This window comes from Oncorhynchus kisutch, linkage group LG24 (assembly GCF_002021735.2).
Source record: "Oncorhynchus kisutch isolate 150728-3 linkage group LG24, Okis_V2, whole genome shotgun sequence".
Lineage (NCBI taxonomy): Eukaryota > Metazoa > Chordata > Actinopteri > Salmoniformes > Salmonidae > Oncorhynchus > Oncorhynchus kisutch.
Window position 1 is genome coordinate 10586787 of NC_034197.2, and position 19920 is coordinate 10606706.

Genomic DNA, 19920 nt, shown 5'->3' on the forward strand with positions numbered 1-19920 from the left:
CATTTGAGTTTTGATTGGTCCAGACTAGTGGGTGGGAAATACACGATAGGTTGAAAGACCTGTCTCTCAATTTACAAAACCCACATCTGAGCAAGTAGATATTCAATTGAGCTTGCGACCTTAGTATATTATTATTTACGGAAACAAGGATTGTTGCATGATCATAAAATACAAAATAAAAATGAAAGGGATGTTTTTTCTTAAACATTTATTGACATGGGATTATATCAACCACATTTTAAAAAATGAACTTTGTTCACAACAAAAGAACACATACCTTTAGTTATTTTAAACAGTATATATCCCAAAAATGTCAATTACAGACCTGAGTTGTGGTACAACTAAAACATTAAGACGTGACAATGTGTACAGACAGATACAACTTTTGAGCAGTTAATGAAGTACAAAGGAGTAGCATTTGTGATTTTGCATTTGGTTGCATGAGTGTCTTCCATCTATTTTCATAATTTCAGCTTCCTTTTGTGGTCGTTCTTGTTAAACAAGCACTCGCACAAGATATATTGCATACAGTCATCCATGTATCAGTTCAAATCCAAACATTCTTAGCTTAATTTAGTACTAATGAGTATCTTATTATATAATATCAAACAGAATGGAAACGTAATGTTCCTAGTAATACAAGTGATAATTTCCTCAGTTTTTAACAAAAAAAAGCTATGTTTGTTAGACAATCCTGATGGGATAACTTTTCAGTGCATTTTGAAGTATATCCATGTTTCTCTTCAAATATCATCATAAAGGCTTACCTGAGTGACAAAAATCAATGGTTGGACTCAAGTACTGTAGAAACTTGGCAGACTTTGGCCATTTTATGTAGCCTTTGGAAACAGCAAAAATGTATTTCCATCATGGGTCAGTTAAAGTAATAGAAAACAGCCCCCAGAATAATGATAACTCTTTCCTTTATATACAAAAACAAACAGCAAGAACACAACATGATCAAATCAGTATGCTACAGCTGTGTTACATGATCTCCAAAAAATGAATCTGTCCATTGGCAGCTTATTGGACCAAGAGAGTTCTGATAAAATGTCAAACATGTCAGAGCTAAGTTACAGCCCACTTCATTTAAACTATCACATAATCTTAAAGATGATTCCCAACACATGATTAAATGAGAGAGAATACCAGTTTATGACCAATAAACATGACAAACAGCATAACTGGACATAAAGGGGATGATTATTATTATCTTAATTGAACAAGTCCTTTACACAGAAATTCATCCCTGACAAGGATGGTTGACAGTGGTAGGAGGGATTTTTTTGTTGTTAAATCCTCTAGTCTCTCAGTTAAGCATGTGTAATCACCACAAACAAACCAGAAAAAAACTGCTGTATTATCTAAATAATATAGACAAAAGAATATGCCCCTTACTAAAATCGCCCAAAAAGGGAATTTCAATTTAATTAAAATACGTGAAGACTTCAGTTACTGTTAAAACAGTAAAAGTAACACTTAATTCTGTTCAAAACACTAAAAAAGACAATCAGTCCATTATCAAAATGATTGACACTGCTGTGGTTTGTATATGAATATGTAGATACACCACATGGCCAAAAGTATGTGGACACCTGCTTGTCGAACATCTCATTCCAAAATCATGGCCATTAATATGGAGTTGGTCCACCCTTTCCTGCTATGACAGCCTCCACTCTTCTGGGAAGGCTTTCCACTAGATGCTGGAACATTGCTACGGGGACTTGCTTCCATTCAGCCACAAGAGCATTAGTGAGGCCGAGCACTGTTGGGCGATGAGGCCTGGCTCCCAATCGGCCTTCCAATTCATCCCAAAGGTGTTCGATGGGAGTTGAAGTCAGGGCTCTGTGCAAGCCAGTCAAGTTCTTCTACACCAATCTCGAAAACCATTTCTGTATGGACCTCGCTTTGTACACGGTGGCATTGTCATGCTGAAACAAGTAAGGACCTTCCCCAATCTGTTGCCACAAGGTTTGATGCACAGAACAGTCTAGAATGCCATTGTATGCTGTAGCGTTAAAATTTCCCTTCACTGGAATTAAGGGTCCAAGCCCCAACCATGAAAAACAGCCCCAGACCATTATTGCTCCTCCAACAAAATTTACAGTTGGCACTATGCATTCAGGCAGGTAGCGTTCTTCTGGTATCTGCCAAACCAAGATTTGACTGTTGCTCTGCCAGATGGTGCAGCGTGATTCATCACTCCAGAGAATGCGTTTCCACTGTTCCAGAGTCCAATGGCGGCGAGCTTTACACCACTCCAGCCGACGCTTGGCATTGCACATGGTGATCTTAGGCTTACGTGCGGCTGCTTGGCCATGGAAACCCATTTCATGAAGCTCCCAACAAACACTTGTGCAAACGTTACTTCCAGAGGCAGTTTGAATCTCGGAGATAAGAGTTGCAACCGAGTACAGACAATTTTACCTGCTACAGCAGTCGATGGTCCAGTTTTATTAGCTTGTGTGTCATACCACTTCACAGCTGAGCAATTCTTGCTCCTAGATGTTTCCATGTCACAATAACATCACTTACAAACCGACATTTTGGAAAGGTGGCAGCCTATTACAGTGCCACATTTAAAGTCACTTGTGCTCTTCAGTACGGCCCAGTCTACTGCTTATGTTTGTATATGGAGATTGCATGGCTGTGTGCTTAATTTTATACACCCGTCAGCAACAGGTACAGCTGAAACAGCTAAATCCACTAATTTGAATGAGTGTCCACATACTTTTGGCCATGCAGTGCATGTACTGTAGTATAAACTCTGAATGTTAGTGTAAGCATTTGACTGCTAACATTTTACAACCATTTAAAACAATGACTGCAACACACAAAACTAGGAACTAAAATATAAGCCGTATCAATCTACAGGATTTTTAGCAACTTTTTTCTTAACAAAATGTACAAAATATTTGTCTACTTTTACCAATTTACATTATTCATATTAAACAATTGTTCACAAAATAATGCAGAGATTACAAAACAAATGTATTGACAAAACGGAGACAAAAACCTCAGTGACTACAGTATTTTGAAACAAACAAAATGTTGAAAACGATGGCTTTGAAGACATGCATTCTGAAATAGGCCTGTGTAAGGAGCACTCAACTATCCTTCAGTTTAACACAGCAGAAAGGGGCAGTTATTATATATATATATAATTTTTTTTTTTACTTCCTCAAAAGCATTCAATACTAATAATAAATAGTATATTTCAAAAACATTCTGGAAAAGACTCATTGTTAACAAGAGTTTAAAATGTAGTAAGTGAAGCAAACAAGTTTGTTTCCTCTAACAGGCATTCAAACATGTAACGTTTGACTTTCTTTTAAAAACAGCTATGGCTCAATAATTATGCCCGCCATTCCATAAAATTTGATTTGAGTTCATATCATGATAAAGTATTTACATTGTGAATAAATTAATTTTGTTCGTTTCAAATTTTTTGCAAGCTTTTCTTTCACACCTCCTGTTATTGCCCCACAGATGTATTGAATATGATGTGACGAGGGACACACTTCAGCACCTACATCACTGAAAAGTATGTATTGGTACATTTCTTTGCTGTCAAGTTGAAAACCACAACATGATCCATACAAACACATAAAAGGGACAAATTTCACAGAGCAAATATCTTATGTAACATGGTTGGATGCGTCTACAGGTACACTGTCAGTATTTCACCCCTTCATCAGGGATCACTTGGGTAGAGGGGGTAGCGGAGGTGGAGGTTCAGCAGGCAGAGGTGGTGGTCGAGATCCCCCCCTAGACCCGCCGCTGTATCTGTACTCCACGTACTGAGACCGGCAATCAAACATGGGAGGCTGGACAGGCTGCACCCCCTGAGCACTCAGTAAAGAGTTCAGCATTTCAAACGTGTCCTGATACTCATTCGACTGGCTGCCAACACCTGCATTGTGTCCGTTAGTGTCCGGCTTGTCCCCCTTGGAGTGAGAGTAGTTGCCCTGGTGGAGGGAGGGGAGACCCAGGGAGGGGAGGATATCAGTGGGGTGTGCCCCCAGGGAGTGTGCTCCAGAGGCAGCTAAAAGAGCAGGCAGCTGGTGAGCTGAGTTCCTGGAGGACTTAGAGACTTTGGACGAGTGGGAGCCCTGGGACTCCGTGGAATGTGTCCTCTTTCGAGACACAGAGGAAGAGGAGCTCATTCTAGACGAGTCACTGGGGGCTTTTTTGCTGCTGCTTCCTCCTACAGCTCCAGCAGCACTGGCTGAGTGTTTATGTGACGAGGACGAAGAGACAGAAGCACCGCTAAAAGATGACGATGAATGATGGTGGTGGTGGTGATGATGATGGTGGTTGGAACGTTCTCGGTGCTTTCCCTCCCTAGTCTTGCCCCCCTCCTCTCCCGAGCCTCCACTGCGTACTTTCTCAGGCACCCGAATTCTCACTTTGATGTCCTTTTCTCCTCCTGCTCCTCTGTTCCCTCCTCCACTATGCCCCCCGCCTCCCCCAGACCCCAGAGGGAGCCGCATCTTCAGGGAGCTGCGCTCACCCCTCTCCTTTTCCAGGGGGATCTTGAGGATGATGGGCGAGGGGCTGCTGAGGTCAGAGGAGGCCGAGCTGGAATGGTGGGAGCTGGATTGCTGCTGGTCACGGTGGTGCTTCTCCTTCCTCTGCTGCTGGCCTATCAGAGCCTGGGCTGCCGTGGCGTACTCCCTCTTCACGCTGGCCTCCATGTTCTCCAGCTTCCTCTTCTGAGCAGCAAGGACGTCAGCGTGCTTGGCCCGGTACTCGCTCAGTGACACCTTGGCCGGGGCGTGCAGCTCGGCGTGGCTGGGCTGGTCGGAACCACTGCCAAGTGTCGACTTGAGCTCCAGTAGTATGGGAGCCATGGAGGAGGAAGATGAAGAGAGAGGGTTGGAGAGGCTCATCAGGCCACCCAGCGTGGTCTCAGATGACGACATGGAGACCATGCTCATCATGCCATCTGTCTGATCGCCGTCTTCTGGCACCTTGGACTTCCCTCCCTTCACTGTCTGACCTGCCGCCTGGAACAAGAAATCACAGAGTTAGGCAATGACGGAGCTACATTTATTTAAATCAGAAAATACTCTTTTGCGAAGGTGACCTGAAAGAAATAGAGCTGTGAAAATATTTAAAATGTATGTTAAACTATGACTTACTTTCCAGTTGCGAATGCGTTTTAATCGGCTTGGTGTCTTCTCCAAGATCTGCAGGAACTCGTGGGTGAGCTCTATGGGACACAAAGTATTACAAAGGGCGCTGCAATTCAGTTCCCTATAATACAATCTAACCAACAACTACACAAACATGCATAATGACATTCCATCAAACTTACCATCCAGCAGCTCGAGGGTGACAGTATTGTCCACATACTCCCACCAGTGCTTGCTGTCTGTAGAGACTGGGATCTCCCAGTTGGACCACTTGCAGGCCAGGTGGATGCAAACACAGGCCACGATGGGCGGGCTGTGTTGCAGGCAGAATGTGGTCAGGTGTAGACTACACAACAGGTTGGGTCCCAGATAAACCAGCAGAAGGAAAATCCATGGAAACAGGGAAAATACAAGAGGGGGAGGAGAAGAAACAGATTCAGTTTCAGAATATAATGAAAAGGACGACGGTGCACCTCTTAGATGAGTGGTAATTTCATTCAAATACAGGTCATAAGACCCTCTCCTGCTTTAGATCAGACAATGTTGCATTGCATTTTCATTGAATAATGTTATATCGAACTGAAATGAAAAGCGTGAAGTTGAACACAGCAGAGTGAACAGCATACCTGTTGGTAGCCATGAAGTATGACGTCTGGGCCAAATCCTTACTCGCTGGAACAACAACACGAGAAACAAGAAAATACAATTAAAACCTGCTACGTTCAAAATACTGACATTAAAAACATGTGGTTAAAATATGCATAATATACCTTTAACTAGTCGAGAACCATTTGTCATTTGTAAAAGCACTACTAGGGTTCGGAAACTTCACCAGTAGCCTACAAAGGGACATTGTTGATGCTTACCTCTGACTAGCTGGGTGCACTTGACAACATGAGTATGTGGGTGGTCAATGGTGATTTCAAAGGCTGTAATGAATAGGGCAGAGGGGAGACAGAAGAAAGGTTCCATGAGACAATTTCAAAAGAACTATCTATAATCCTCTTTCTATGAGAATTTGAGGCTGCTAATGCAAAATACACATTTTCACTCGAAAGGTACTGAATTTATTGGATATTTCAGTACTCTCACAGAGCATTAAAATAAATAATTGCCCCGGAAAACCAATGTACTTGTTTTATGAAACTACAGTAAATAGTGAATGAATGCACTGCTTTAAGTCTTCAGATGACAGGCCCTGTTTAAGACAAATGTGAACGAGTGAGTAGAGAATAAAACAAGTTTGGCATTTACATTTAAGCCATTCATTGACACAAAGGTCATTGGTGGCAAATGGCCATTATAGCAAGCAATCCAAATGCTAGCAATACTGTACTAAATTCACTTGCTCTCTAATGTGATTACAACAAAAACATCCTCCATCACGACAACCTGCACCAGAATTACTCAACACGAATGGCTTAAAACCACAAGGAAATGTGAAAAAGTATGTGATAAATAGTGAGCATATAGAACTAGGTGAACTAGATGATGTGTGGACGTCCAATAGAATTAACTGCTACTCAAAACTCTGCTGTGGACAAGAACAAAGATGGTTAATAGTGTCGGCAAGCAGCACATCTCTAGTTTTGGGTGAAATCAAAGACCCCATTCATTTGTCCATCCCAACTTACCCAGGGTCTGGAGTATAATGCTCTCAAGAATGACCAGGTCTTGGGCTTGTTGCAGGTAAGCCTGAGGTTGAGAGGACAGGCAGGAGACAGGCATTACTCACTAGGAGGCATTCTCTCTCACCCCTTACGTCTCACTCACCCTCTTGCTTTCCCTTTAAGCAGTCTTACCTTCAAGGGAGGTACAACTAAGCTTGGGCAGTATCCAGATTGTCATACCTTCAGACCGACCTTGTGCCATACCGGGATATTCTGTAATACCCGCACTGAACACAAACCCCACTGAGCCTCTAATCCGAAGGTTACGAGGATGTTATCAAGGTAAATGCCAGCTTTTAGCCAATAAAAATATATGAAAAGCCGATAACTAAAATTGTTGCCGGCCAAAAAGACGCACGGCCCTCATAAGGGACTTCAGCTACTGGGCAAATTGGAAAAGATTGTGTAGATTATTCCCCTTTCCAGCATGCCCGCCAAGAGGTGATTCTTTCTCCAAAACAGAGTTCAGAGGGACTCAAGATAGCAACTTTGTGAGGACAAAGTAACGAGGCTGATGCGCATCGCAAACTGCTCCAAAGAGTTGGACAGCTTTGACTTCCCAACAGCAGCGGCTCACTTTGAGCAGGCCAAGGTCCGCCGCAAACGCATATAAATTGGAGGCAAATTGTGTTTGTCAGACCCGGTCTTAGCAGTTCTGCTGCCGCCCTAAGCAAGACCAACATATGTCGCCCGTGTCATGATTTGGAATCATGATTTGGATTGATAGACTAACGTAATGATGTGTATCATGCTCAATTGGTGCATTCCAGTTGAGTTTATTCAGTAGCACTTGGAAACTAAATATCGTTGCCAACTATTCACATCGGAGTTACAATGTTGCAATCACTAGGCAGCCAACAGCCTATAGTAAGAGTAGGGATGCAAGATTCCACTAACTTTCCCAAAATTCCCTGGTTTCCCCAAAATCCTGGTTGTAAATTGATGGATTTCCTGCTTATTCCCCCATAAATCCAGGAATCTTCTAACCATGATTTTTGGAAAACTTGGGGAATTTGGGTAAAGTTACAGGAATTACAACCCAAAGTAAGAGAGAGTTGTTATCAATAAACCACGTATGTCACACGACACAAGTCACAACCCCACGTTCAAATGACAATAAACACAACATTTCTCAACAGCATCCAATAGAACTGTAAAAAGAGTGAGATATCATTTGAGATTTGGAAACAAGTGCTTTCATAAACCCATGGCGCGGGTCTTGTGTCACAGGAGTATTGTAAAATAAGCTTGAAACAGCCTTAATGAAATTTGTGTATTTGATTGTCCAACATCAGTTTTATAATTTCTTCATTTTGTGGCCACCAAAAGGGGCCTATTTCTCCTGCTGTGGTGCTGAATCGCAGCGAGAATGGGGAGTAGGGCAACCCTGGTGTTCGTAGACACCCTTGTTTTGTTATTCATTAGACCTAATTAAAATGTTCATGGCTAGACTAAATTAAATTAGAGGCCCAGATTGTAATTGAGAACACCTGTGTTTTGTAATTTATATAATTCAAATATTTATACAAAGCCTATAGGACAGGTCGTTTCCAAATTATATTATATTTTGAAGTGGTATTGTATTACTGTTTAAGTGAGTTCTTCTAGGTTAAACGTTTTTCTTTTTTAAAATTTATACTGAGTTATGATTTATAGCAGGGATGAAGACAACAGGCAATGAACAACATTCTACTTTATTACAACTTTACAGGATAATTTATATTCTGTTAAGATGAATTATAATCTAAATGTGATTTTGAACACCGTGGGTGGATACCAGGTAAAGTTACGCACCGAATGCATATGGACACCAGGTAAAGTTATCAAATGTCTGGTCATTTAAAACCTTGCCAGTCAAGTTGTCTGGCGCCAAATTTTCCTAAACTATTTTTTACATTTTCCTAAACTAAACTATTTTCAGGACAGACATCCCAGCTGGTGAAGTTATACAAGTAACTCAGAAAAACTACTCACAGTTTGCTGCACGCACCAAACAAATATAAAGACAAGCAAGGTTCTTGATCCAGGAGAGGATTCTCTGCTGTTACCAAGCAAAGCTTGATTTTGAACGACGCTAACAACTTAGCTAGATAGCTAACTAGTGACTAAATTTGCAAACCAAATGCACAATTGCAGAGCATTTAGCATATGTTAGATAGTTAACATTGGGCTCTAGTCTTGTGTGTTGTAAACAAACACTGCATGACTGGAGATACAGGTAAGCTTCATATTGAAAAATGATGTGACAGGTGAAATGAAGAACACAATCTTCTTAATTTCCTAAAGTAATGCACAATTTGACTGCAGGTACAGTATTTACTTCAAAAGTAGCTACAAATATAAAACTTATAAATAGTATTGAAAAACCATCTCGTGGCTATTTCCAAATACCCTGGTATACGGTATACCGCCCAAGCCTAGGTACAACTGCCTCAAAACACCCCATGGCTGTGATAATACCAGTATTGCAATATTTTTTTCATGACAAAAACAAAAACATGAAGCAGACCCTTTAAAAATCTGCTATGTAAAATAGTGTGCTATAGCTTGTCAAATAAATAAATTAGACTCCGGATGACAACATATTTGTTTCCAACATTAGGGCTGTTTTCTTAAAGAAGTGAAATCCGCTTAGTGTTTTGTTTCCTTGCCACGATACAAACAAGTATATTGATACTGGTATCGTCCCGGCCCTAACAAACATACCCAAATCAGTTTGTGGAGCACCATGCAAGTGCCAGAGTGAGTTCAAAGTGGAGTGGCCAGACCATGGAGACTTACATCACTGCGGACATCTGGAGAAGGGTCCTGCGGATTGAGGCATGCATGGGTCACCTTGATAACATGCTCCAACTTGCGGGGCTGCTCCTCAACCTTTGCAGCCAGGAATAGTGTTGCTGGAGCTATGACCTAAGGGGGAAAATAGGACATTTTGATAGATGCTGTACTGATAGTGCTATGCATGTTATATGTTTCATTTCAAACTATATAAGATACATTTTGCAAAAGATGATGTCAGTGTGTGCAAAGTACTTACATTTCTGTGGAACCTGGTGAACGACTGGATCATGTAGAATCGGTGCATATACACAATGGCAGTATTAATTGTTAGCTGGGACCTGATGCATTGCTACGGGTTAAGGGTTATAGCATAACAATATGACCGGATGTCTCCGTGAGATTGAACTCACTACTTTAAGAGTTAAATGACAAATAGTATGTTTGATTGATGACACCATATTGTATGTAACAGTAGCTACCAACTTATTTTCAAAACTAGTTTTGGATGTAGCCGAGTGATCTAGTACTGCTGTAACTAACGTTACTCCAAATGTTGGCAGTGTGTGTGGTGGTACGTAGTAGGATAACGTATCACGCTGGCTAGAACTGCATTGTGGGTTAGATCGTTTGCTGTAGCTATCAAGGTAGCAAATAATGGCCACAAAGAAGCCAAAAGTATCAAATAAAACGGATACAAAACTTTCTTAATCTCAAATCACATTTTATCGAACAGTATTGGACCGCTCACCAATACAATGTCTAATAGTTAGTTATGTAACGTACGCATGGGTTTTAAACTATTGTGTTGTTAGCCTATAGTTAACTCATCGTTATATAGAGCAGATAAATAGATTGCTAGTTTTAACGTTACTCGCGTTGGCTCCCAAAACAGCGCAATTGTTGTCCCAATAACGTTATGCTCTTAAAGTGTTTGATACACCAAACCCCCACGTATAATAGCTAAACAACTCAAACGTCCCTCTGCTCGGCTTTTGTTCTCTAACGTTAAAAGAAGCGTAGGCCTCGGCTGCAAAGGCCTACACAACGTTAGCTAGCCATGCTAATCACACGCAATGATGGCCGGGCCCTTGCTAGCGAGTCGTACGTCTGGGCCGCTAGTTTCAATTAGCTAGCAACCACTCCAGTCCATACCAAGCACATTAATAAATTGTAGTATCAACAATAACACCCCAACTATAAACACAATAGCAGATATTAGCTAGCATCTCGCCATGCCGCCAAACCGGCTTCAACCTCTTGAAGCTAGCTAACCGCTAACAGGCGCAAATCGTCCCGACAAAAGATACACATTGAGTCGTTGTCCCATGTCCTGTAGAAGGTTCGCAGCTTGTTGTCTGTAGGACAATTCTTTGTCTGGATCAAGCCCCGCACGGCGAGACGGGCTATTCTCGATCTGTTCTCGGGTGAAGTACCATTTGTTGTTGTTTATTGCAGAAGGAGAAGGGAAGGAAGCCGCCATTACTGAGAAGGACAATATTTTTAAAATTGTGGATCACAGGAAGTGACGTCAATTATATGAATGGCAAGTGTCCCCAAGGCAAATATTTTGGTTCCTCTCTGTCCAAAGCAACATTTCTAAACATCTCGAATATTGTGTAAATGCAGACCGCAGCTCAGGGCGTTTCTTGATGTGGTTGTTCCTTATCAGCAAATGTTATGAGGTGTCATGGTGACTGTGGTATGAGACGGATGGTTTCTAACACAGATGATTTGTTTACATAGCAGGTAAAACAAAGTAAATCAAGTGAATTAGCGTGGCTGGTTAGGAGACTGAGGAAAAGAGTTAGGCTTAGCTACAATGCTACAGTTGTCAACAATTTTTGTCCCCAACGCTAAAGAAACGGCCATGGACCAATGGCGAGAATCAATAGATGAAGTTATCAATGTAGATATCAATTACACCCTTCAACATCTCAGATGGAAACGATCTGTTGTCCAGGGGTGGGGAGTGAAGGATTACACATAATCAGTACATTGTCATCTGATAAAAGAAAACGTTAACTGTAATCAGGTTTTTTTTAATGTTATTTTTTATTTAACCTTTATTTAACCAGGTAGGCAAGTTGAGAACAAGTTCTCATTTACAACTGTGACCTGGCCAAGATAAAGCAAAGCAGTTCGACACATACAACAACACAGAGTTACACATGGAATAAACAAACATATAGTCAATAATACAGTGGAGAAAAAAAGTATATATACAGTGTGTACAAATGAGGTAAGATAAGGGAGGTAAGGCAATAAAAAAGGCCAAACGCCAATTTCCAAACGCCTGAAGGTTCCACATTCATCTGTACAAACAATAGTATGCAAGTATAAACAACATGTGACCATGCAGCTGTAATATCGCTCAGGAAGGAACCACGTTCTGTCTCCTAGAGATGAAAGTGCAAATAAATCCCAGAACATCAGCAAACAACCTTGTGAAGATGCTGGAGGAAACAGGTACAAAAGTATCTATATCCACAGTAAAACGAGTCCTATATCGACATAACCTGAAAGGCCGCTCAGCAAGGAAGAAGCCACTGCTCCAAAACCACCATGAAAAAGCCAAACAGTTTGCAACTGCACATGTGGACAAAGATCATACTTTTTGGAGAAATGTCCTCTGGTCTGATTAAACAAAAATAGAACTGTTCGGCCATAATGACCATTGTTATGTTTGGAGGAAAAAGGGGGAGGCTTGCAAGCCGAAGAACACCATGGCAGCATCATGTTGTGGGGGTGAATTGTTGGAGGGTCTGGTGCACTTCTCAAACCTGACTCAGTTACACCAGCTCTGTCAGGAGGAATGGGACAAAATTACCCCAACTTATTGTGGGAAGCTTGTGGAAGGCTAGCCAAAACATTTGTCCCAAGTTAAATATAAAGGCAATGCTACCAAATACTGAGTGTATGTAAACTTCTGAGCCACTGGGAATGTGATGAAAGAAATAAAGGCGGTGATTCTGTTCTGACATTTCACATTCATAAAATAAAGTGGTTCTAACTGACCTAAGACAGGGAATTTTTACTAAGATTAAATGTCAGGAATTGTGTAAAACTGAGTTAATGCATTTGGCTAAGGTGTATGTAAACGTCCGACTTCAACTGTAGGTATTCCTCTGGTCCAGATGGAATAGGACAGTGTTCAATAAACTGGTCCACATGGTAATCTAGAGGCTAGAGGTAAATGAGTTGGTAATAGGAAATACAACTATTTCCATGACAGAATTAAAAAACTAATTTGGACTAACCAAATGTAGACATTAAGTGTAAAACTACGTGACTCAATGATTATAGCACTCCCAGGTGTGAGTACAAAAGTTATGGGCAGAGTAAATATACTGAAAAAATATATTAAAACGCAACAATTTCAATGAGTTACCATTCATATAAATCAGTCAATTTAAATAATAAATAAGGCTCCAGTCTAAGGATTTCACATGACTAGGCAGGAGTGTAGCCACTTGAGTGGGTTGGACATTCTGTGTGTGCTGTTCTCTCAGACCAGGTGAGTGCATCTATAATGCTACAAAATTGTGGCATTGACCCAATGCTCAAACATCCTCTTTTCTTCTCTCACTTCCTATATTTATACTAAGTAGTGAAACAATGCCCTGACTTGTCAGCTCACAGGGCTGGCAGTGTAAGAACATAGTCCAGCATGTTGTGCACTTGTCAGGCCACTATCTGGGGGACACAGTGAGGAGGGTTCCCTGCTACCAGGCCATGTACTCCACTTGGTACAACTGGAAAATAATCAATTGGCAAACCCATGGACAGAATAAACAGCAACTCCAGAAAATAATTGAAAACGACTTTAATGACCAAATGTAATACAACTTGACAAGCTATATACAGTACATTTCAGTTATGTTTGCAACATACACACACACAAAAAAAAAAGAGCATAAAACATCACTTAAAAATACCAAATTACACTGTCACATTTCCAAATCGTTCAGAACGCTTCTGTTTCTTTGCCTGAGGAAAAAGAGTTAACATTTGATTTAATCTCTTTATGGAATAAAATATTACAAAATAGGAAAGAAATCTGTAATATATAAAAGTGTATTCAGAAAGTATTCAGAACCCTGGACTTTTTCCACGTATTGTTACGTTACAGGCTTATTCTAAAATGGATTGAATTATTCCCCCCCCCCCCCCCCCCCCCAATAGCCCAAAAAGCAAAAACAGGTTTTAGAAACGTTTCCAATTTTTATATATATATATTTTTTAAATGAAATATCACATTTACACAAGTATTCAGAGCCTTTACTCAGTACTTGGTTGATGTACCTTTGGCAGCAATTACAGCCTCAAGTCTTCTTGGGTATGACACTACAAGCTTGGCACACCTGTATTTGGAGAGTTTCTCCCCTTCTTTGCAGATCCTCTCAAGCTGTCAAGTTGCATGGGGAACATCGCTGCACAGCTATTTTAAGGTCTCTCCAGAGATGTTCGATCAGGTTCAAGTCCGGGCTCTGTAAGTCAAGGACATTCAGAGACCTGTACCGAAGCCACTCCTGCATTGTGTTGGCTGTGTGATTAGGGTTGTTGTCCTGTTGGAAGGTGAACCTTCACCCCAGTCTGAGCACTCTGGAGCTTTCATCAAGGATCTCTGTACTTTAATTTAACTAGGCATGCCAGTTAAGAACAAACTTTGCTTCGTTCATCTTTCCCTCGATCCTGACTAGTCTCCCAGTCCCGGGCCGCTGAAAAACATCCACAGAATGATGCTGCCACCACACGTCACCATAGGGATGGTGCCAGGTTTCCTCCAGACGTGACACATGACATTCAGGCCAAAGAGTTTAATCTTGGTTTCATCAGACCAAAGAATCTTGTTTATAATGGTCTAAGAGTCCTTTAGGTGTCTTTTGGCAAACTCAAAGCGGGCTGTCATGTGCCTTTTACTGAGGAGTGGCTGCTGTCTGGTCACTACCATAAAGACCTGATTTCTGGAGTGCTGCAGTGATGGTTGTCCTTCTGGAAGGTTCTCCCATCTCCACAGAGGAACTCTGTTAGAGTGACCATGGGTTCTTGGTCACCACCCTGACCAAGGCCCTTCTCCCCCAATTGCTCAGTTTTGCTAGAGCTGGCCGCCCAAGCAAGTCTTGGTGGTTCCAAACTTATTCCATTTAAGAATGATGGAGGCCACTGCGTGCTTGGGGACCAGCAAAAATGTTTTGGTACTCTTTCCCAGATCTGTGCCTTGACATAATCCTGTCTCGGAGCTCTACAGACAATTCCCTCGACCTCATGGCTTGGTTTTTGCGCTGACAACAGGTGTGCCTTTCCAAACCATGTCCGATCAATTTAATTTACCACAGATGGAGTCCAATAAAGTTGTAGAAACATCTCAAGGATGATCAATGGAAAAAGGATGCACCTGAGCTCAATTTCAAGTCTCATAGCAAAGGGTCTGAATACTTATGTAAATAAGGTATCTGTTTTTCAATTTTAAATACATTTCTAGAAACCTGTTTTCGCTTTGTCATTATGGGATATTGTGTAGATTGATGAGGAAAATGTTTTATTTAATCCATTTTAGAATAAGGCTGTAACATAATGTGGAAAAAGTCAAGGGGTCTAAATATTTTGAATGAGCTGTACCGGTATCGATAATAAATAGAATCTGAAAACCTCAATGTCAGTTGCGACAGCACCAGTGAGGATCCCAAATCTTTCTTTCCGCTTCTTCAGCTTCTCATCTTCCTCAACCTGGAACAGACAAATATAGTCTTAAATCTGTAACATGGAGGTGGCTTAGCCTAATCAAAAATGCTAAAGTATAACCTCTAGGTTTCAATTCAGCATTTCTTTCAACTTTCAGGATGCCTTATAGTCTAATCTAGAAACTGGCCCATCTCTATGAGCTCACCTTCTTGGAGACTGAAGAAACGTTCCCGCCAAATCGTTCAGCTCGCTTTTTTAGCTGTTCAACGCTGACTGGCTACTCAGAACACAGAGTGAGAGAAATACTTCATGAAATCTTCTGAGTCACAGTAATGGTCACATTAATGAAATGAGGAGAGGTGACTGCTCATCATATGTGGATTACTTGCAGTGGATTTATTCACAGTTACACCTATGATAGAAAGAAAATAGAAAAAAAAACGGATTAATACCAGAGAGCCAATGCAGGAGAACAGTTTTCCTACCATTACGTGTGATAAATGATGTTCTTCAACCTTGTTTAGTAAATTGACTACAGGTGTAAAAATAACATTAAAACCTCAACATGAGAACAGTAAAGACTGGAAGATTGAGACCGACCTGTGGTGGAAGTTGGAGGTGCAGCAACGGGCAAACCAAACCTGAACGCAAGACATATTTAATCAACTTTAATATATAGTTTCATAGATACGCTCAATCAAAAAGGCAATTAACAATGCATGAGATAGTTAGTCTATACATTTGTGAGAATGGTTGGGTACTGACCGGGCAGCACGTATGGCCTTCTTGCTGTCAACTAAGGCAGGGACATTGAAGCGGTCTGCTCTTTTCTGTAACCTCTGAATACGGGATTAAAAATATGTTCATGAGAAGGTTAGCAAACCATCATTGCATCGAAGACCCGTCATGACTGGTGAAAGAGTGCAACAAGCATCCCATTACCTCGTCCACAGACACCGGAGGTGTGATTTTTACCACTTTCTTTTCAGCCACCCTGAAAAAAACATTCAAATCACACGGAACATATTTCAAAAAATTAGGGGCATCAGATCGTCAGAAAAATCATGCAAATAAAATGTCCGTCTTTGATGCGTGTTAACATCAAATGAAAAACGTACTCGGACACCGCTACTGGTTTCTCATCGTTATCCCCAGTGACGGCATCTGCATCTTTCGAGAGGTACTACATTTTCAAAAGCACAAAGAATCATCAAGAAATGCTCCTACAATTATACATTTACTTTCATGTCATATTTCACCTAAGCAAATGCAGCATGTACAAAGTGACTTTATACTGGACATGGTGGTACTCACCTAATCCATACATTTAGTGCCATACTGTTTTAAAACCAGGCTTACCTCTGGCTCTTCTCCCAGAACATCATCTTCATTTAGGCCCATGTCATCCTCTGTTAAAAAGAATATATATATATATATATTTTTTTTAATTTAAGAATCGTACATTTAAGCATGTGTCACTTTGCCCATTCATAGGCTAGGTGTAATTCTTGCCATATTACTCACACCTTTTAGATATAAAGGAGTGTCAAGGGGTAGGGGCTAGAAGTCAACAAGTTATCACACTTTCTACTCCATGAGCCAGTTTAACTGACGCCGGTGAAGCCTAGTCCTTACTCCAGGACCTAAATGGAGAATATTTTTAGGCCAGTACTAGGTTTTACCCATGTCTGGGAACCTGACCCAATACGTATTTAGTCCATCCATTATTGCATGCTCACCATGCTCCTCCAGATGAGCCTGTAGTCGTGTGATCAGTTCCAATTTGTTGCCCTTCACGTCCAGACCCCTGGCTTCACACTCATGCTTCAGCTCAGCAAGCTGTAGGACATAAGTGTGGATTGCTGATTAGATGACAAATTACTACTGAATTGCAGTTCTTGCAATTCAAATGGTACTAACCAACAGCATCTCCCCTGGAAAAAATGTGTAGCAGGGAAAATATCATTGGGGGGGATCCCTCCTAGACTTTGTATGCATCAGGACTGAGAAGCTCAGTTCTGCTGACTTCATTAAAGGACATTATTCTCACAAATGAATTAAAGTGAAATGATGCACACAATCTAAAATATCCAACTCCAGAAATGAGCCTAATAATATTGTTAAAATGTGATAAAATAATTTTTACATTGTGGGCTGTATTGAGGTGTCACTACAGACACCCTGGTTCGAATCCAGGCTGTATCACAACCGGACGTGATTGGGAGTCCCATAGGGCAGCGCACAATTGGCCCAGTGTCGCCTGGGTTTGGCCAGTGTAGGCCGTCATTGTAAATAAGAATTTGTTCTTAACTGACTTGCCTAGTTAAAAAAGAACAAAAATGTAAATAGCCTATGCTCCATATTACCAGTATGCTAGTAGCAATAAACATTATCACCTGTAGCCCAACTGATGAAGCAAATTGCAAATAAACTGAAGCATGGGGTTGCCTATCTGCATTTACTATTGGGCTAATCATTAGCCAGATCCCAAATGTTATCTTTTAACTAGTTATTATCCTATTGATTATTATTTACCTTTATTTAACTAGGCAAGTCAGTTAAGAACAAATTCTTATTTTCAATGACGGCCTAGGAACAGTGGGTTAACTGCCTGTTCAGGGGCAGAACGACAGATTTGTACCTTGTCAGCTCAGGGACATGAACTTGCAACCATTCGGTTACTAGTCCAATGAACTAACCACTAGGCTACCCTTAACTTTAGGTCGCAAAAAACTTGCATAAAAAGTGAATATAATGTAGGCCAACCTGTTAGGGTAACTCAGAATGCATGTTTCCTTCCCTATGGCCCTCATAACTTGAATGCCCCACGAGGAATATTTATCTCGCATAGCACACACTAGCCGATTTGGTAAATAGATAAACATATTCTACTATGGGTTTGTCAGATTTTTCAAATTAATTTCTGTTTGCAGAGGAAGTGTGGCCTGTTCTAGTATCGTCAAAGTGCGCCCTAGCAGAAATATTTTTTCATGTTCCATATTTTTTTTTGCGTGGCGGCATGATATTGGCTTTTGTCGGGCGCTGTTTCCGTTTACAGACGTAGTTAACTACTGTTTGCCGTGAAACCGTGCAATGAAAACAGCACGCCCAAAAAAGCCCATTTAGACCTAACAATAACATTCCCAAGAACATACTGTACAATTTCATTCATTCATTCAGTCAGTCGAGCATGCGCCGCTGCTGTCCCGTTCGTTGCTGACTTCACAGCAGTAGTGGATCACTTTGGCCCTCAGAGATAAAGCCAGACTAAATACATTCAACAAGTGTGGATACTAGTCTGGGCACCATTCTCTTTAACTGCCAGTCAGTTTCGCTATCTCAAACCTCAAAATGCCTAGCTAACTACACCGTGCAGCAAGCATGGATTATTTCACTTCCTGTCCGTTAGCATCAATTAGCTAACTGCGGCTGTAGGTGTCCAGGGATCTGCAGCGTGCAAGATCCTGATTTACAAAGTAAAGATAGCTGACAACATACGATAATTAATCTTCCAAAAATATAATACCGGTATAAGACGTTTTAAACTTAGAAAAAAAAAACTTGTTCGCAACCTTTAGTTTCTGGAGCTCCCCAATTTCAGCCATCTTGCTTTGCTGAATCTATTTCTCCAATCGGAAATCGACACCCACAGCAATCTGCTATGCTAATTAATGGATGGGTTGCATGCATTTTATTGTCTATAATTATTTGTGTAAAAACTTTTGTGACTTGTGTTGACACATCAATGAAAAGTATAGCCCAGAAAAGTATTTTATGTAGAACATCTTTATTGATAGGCAGCCATCCATCAATGATCATATTTAGAAGGGACATTCAATACAGTTGGGCATATGATATAATCAATCGAATTTCGAATATGGCAATACATTGTGTTACAAGACCGTACTGTTGCCGCGTTCAAAATAACTGGGACCTCGGAAAAATACAAATCATGACGTCAGTGATTTTCAGGTCTGAAAGTCGAAGCTCTAGAGTCCAGAAAGAGGCCTGAGTTCCCGAGTTTGAATTCGAAGTTGGATGACCGTTCAAATAGTTTTTTTTCGCGAGTTCCCAGTTTAAAATTTTTTTTTTTATTAACAACAAATCAATACATAAAGCACATGAGGGAACACAAGCATACATAGATTACAAACAATGGACAATCGAGCTAGGGGGTACAATATCACATTACAATTACACAAGGACCTTAAGGGACATGCATATACTTACAATTCTAACAGCTTTTTTGTTAGTAGAGCATTTAACCGTCTTAAAATACAGTTCAATTTCTTTTTGTAGGGTACGAAAATGTGGTTTTCTGTTTGTAAATTTACATTTGTGTATATGAAATTTGGCCAAAAGAATAATGAAATTAATTACATAAAAATGATTCCGCTTATTTCTATTGTATGTAAAGAATCCAAACAGTACATCTCTCCACAATAGTGTAAAATCTTCATAAATGTGTTCAATTATAAACCTACTGATGTCTTGCCACAGTTTTCTTACATGCATACAATGCCAAAAAAGATGCACAACTGTTTCTGGGTGGTCATTACAAAAGGAGCAATTTGAGTTGATGTTTTCCTTAAACTTCTTCATATAGTGGTTGGCAGGATAATATTTATGAATAATTTTAAAGGAAATTT

The 19920-nt window shown here is 40.6% G+C and overlaps 2 protein-coding genes across 4 annotated transcripts; both read right to left on the reverse strand.

Annotated features, from left to right (window-relative positions):
• Positions 1-906: 906 nt before the first annotated feature.
• On the reverse strand, positions 907-11120 carry LOC109869375 (cyclin-T1). 2 transcript variants are annotated; one of them, XM_020459467.2, is made up of 9 exons: positions 10897-11120; positions 9846-9927; positions 9590-9718; positions 6773-6833; positions 6005-6067; positions 5765-5810; positions 5321-5484; positions 5145-5215; positions 907-5009 (listed from the first exon to the last, which is right to left on the reverse strand). In XM_020459467.2, exons 1-9 carry the CDS (start codon positions 11067-11069, stop codon positions 3702-3704), a joined length of 2097 nt encoding a protein of 698 aa, XP_020315056.1. In that variant the 5' UTR covers positions 11070-11120; the 3' UTR covers positions 907-3701. The 2 variants fall into 2 exon arrangements, with proteins under 2 accessions (XP_020315056.1, XP_020315055.1); XM_020459466.2 differs by having other exon boundaries at positions 5765-5819; positions 10897-11119.
• Positions 11121-13396: 2276 nt separating this feature from the next.
• On the reverse strand, positions 13397-18932 carry LOC109869414 (SAP domain-containing ribonucleoprotein-like). Of its 2 annotated transcripts, none has more exons than XR_002252026.2 (11): positions 18844-18932; positions 17011-17110; positions 16631-16680; positions 16390-16454; positions 16214-16265; positions 16037-16110; positions 15872-15912; positions 15657-15683; positions 15477-15548; positions 15239-15316; positions 13397-13576 (listed from the first exon to the last, which is right to left on the reverse strand). XR_002252026.2 is itself a non-coding variant. In XM_020459542.2 (11 exons), the coding sequence occupies exons 1-11, from the start codon at positions 18874-18876 to the stop codon at positions 13529-13531; spliced, it is 636 nt and encodes a 211-aa protein (XP_020315131.1). In that variant the 5' UTR covers positions 18877-18932; the 3' UTR covers positions 13397-13528. The 2 variants fall into 2 exon arrangements, 1 of the variants encoding a protein (XP_020315131.1); XM_020459542.2 differs by having other exon boundaries at positions 15661-15683.
• Between the last annotated feature and the right edge of the window lie 988 nt (positions 18933-19920).

Excerpts from the sequence above, each read along its gene's own strand:
- LOC109869375 (XM_020459466.2), bottom strand. The coding sequence starts at position 11,069 with ATGGCGGCTTCCTTCCCTTCTCCTTCTGCAATAAACAACAACAAATGG. Across the intron at positions 6,068-6,772 it reads CATTATACTCCAGACCCTGG|CCTTTGAAATCACCATTGAC; the intron begins GTAAGTTGGGAT and ends TATTCATTACAG. Across the intron at positions 5,010-5,144 it reads AACGCATTCGCAACTGGAAA|GCGGCAGGTCAGACAGTGAA; the intron begins GTAAGTCATAGT and ends TTCTTGTTCCAG.
- LOC109869414 (XM_020459542.2), bottom strand. The coding sequence starts at position 18,876 with ATGGCTGAAATTGGGGAGCTCCAGAAACTAAAG. Across the intron at positions 16,111-16,213 it reads CTCCGGTGTCTGTGGACGAG|AGGTTACAGAAAAGAGCAGA; the intron begins GTAATGGGATGC and ends TCCCGTATTCAG. Across the intron at positions 15,317-15,476 it reads TTTCTTCAGTCTCCAAGAAG|GTTGAGGAAGATGAGAAGCT; the intron begins GTGAGCTCATAG and ends TGTCTGTTCCAG.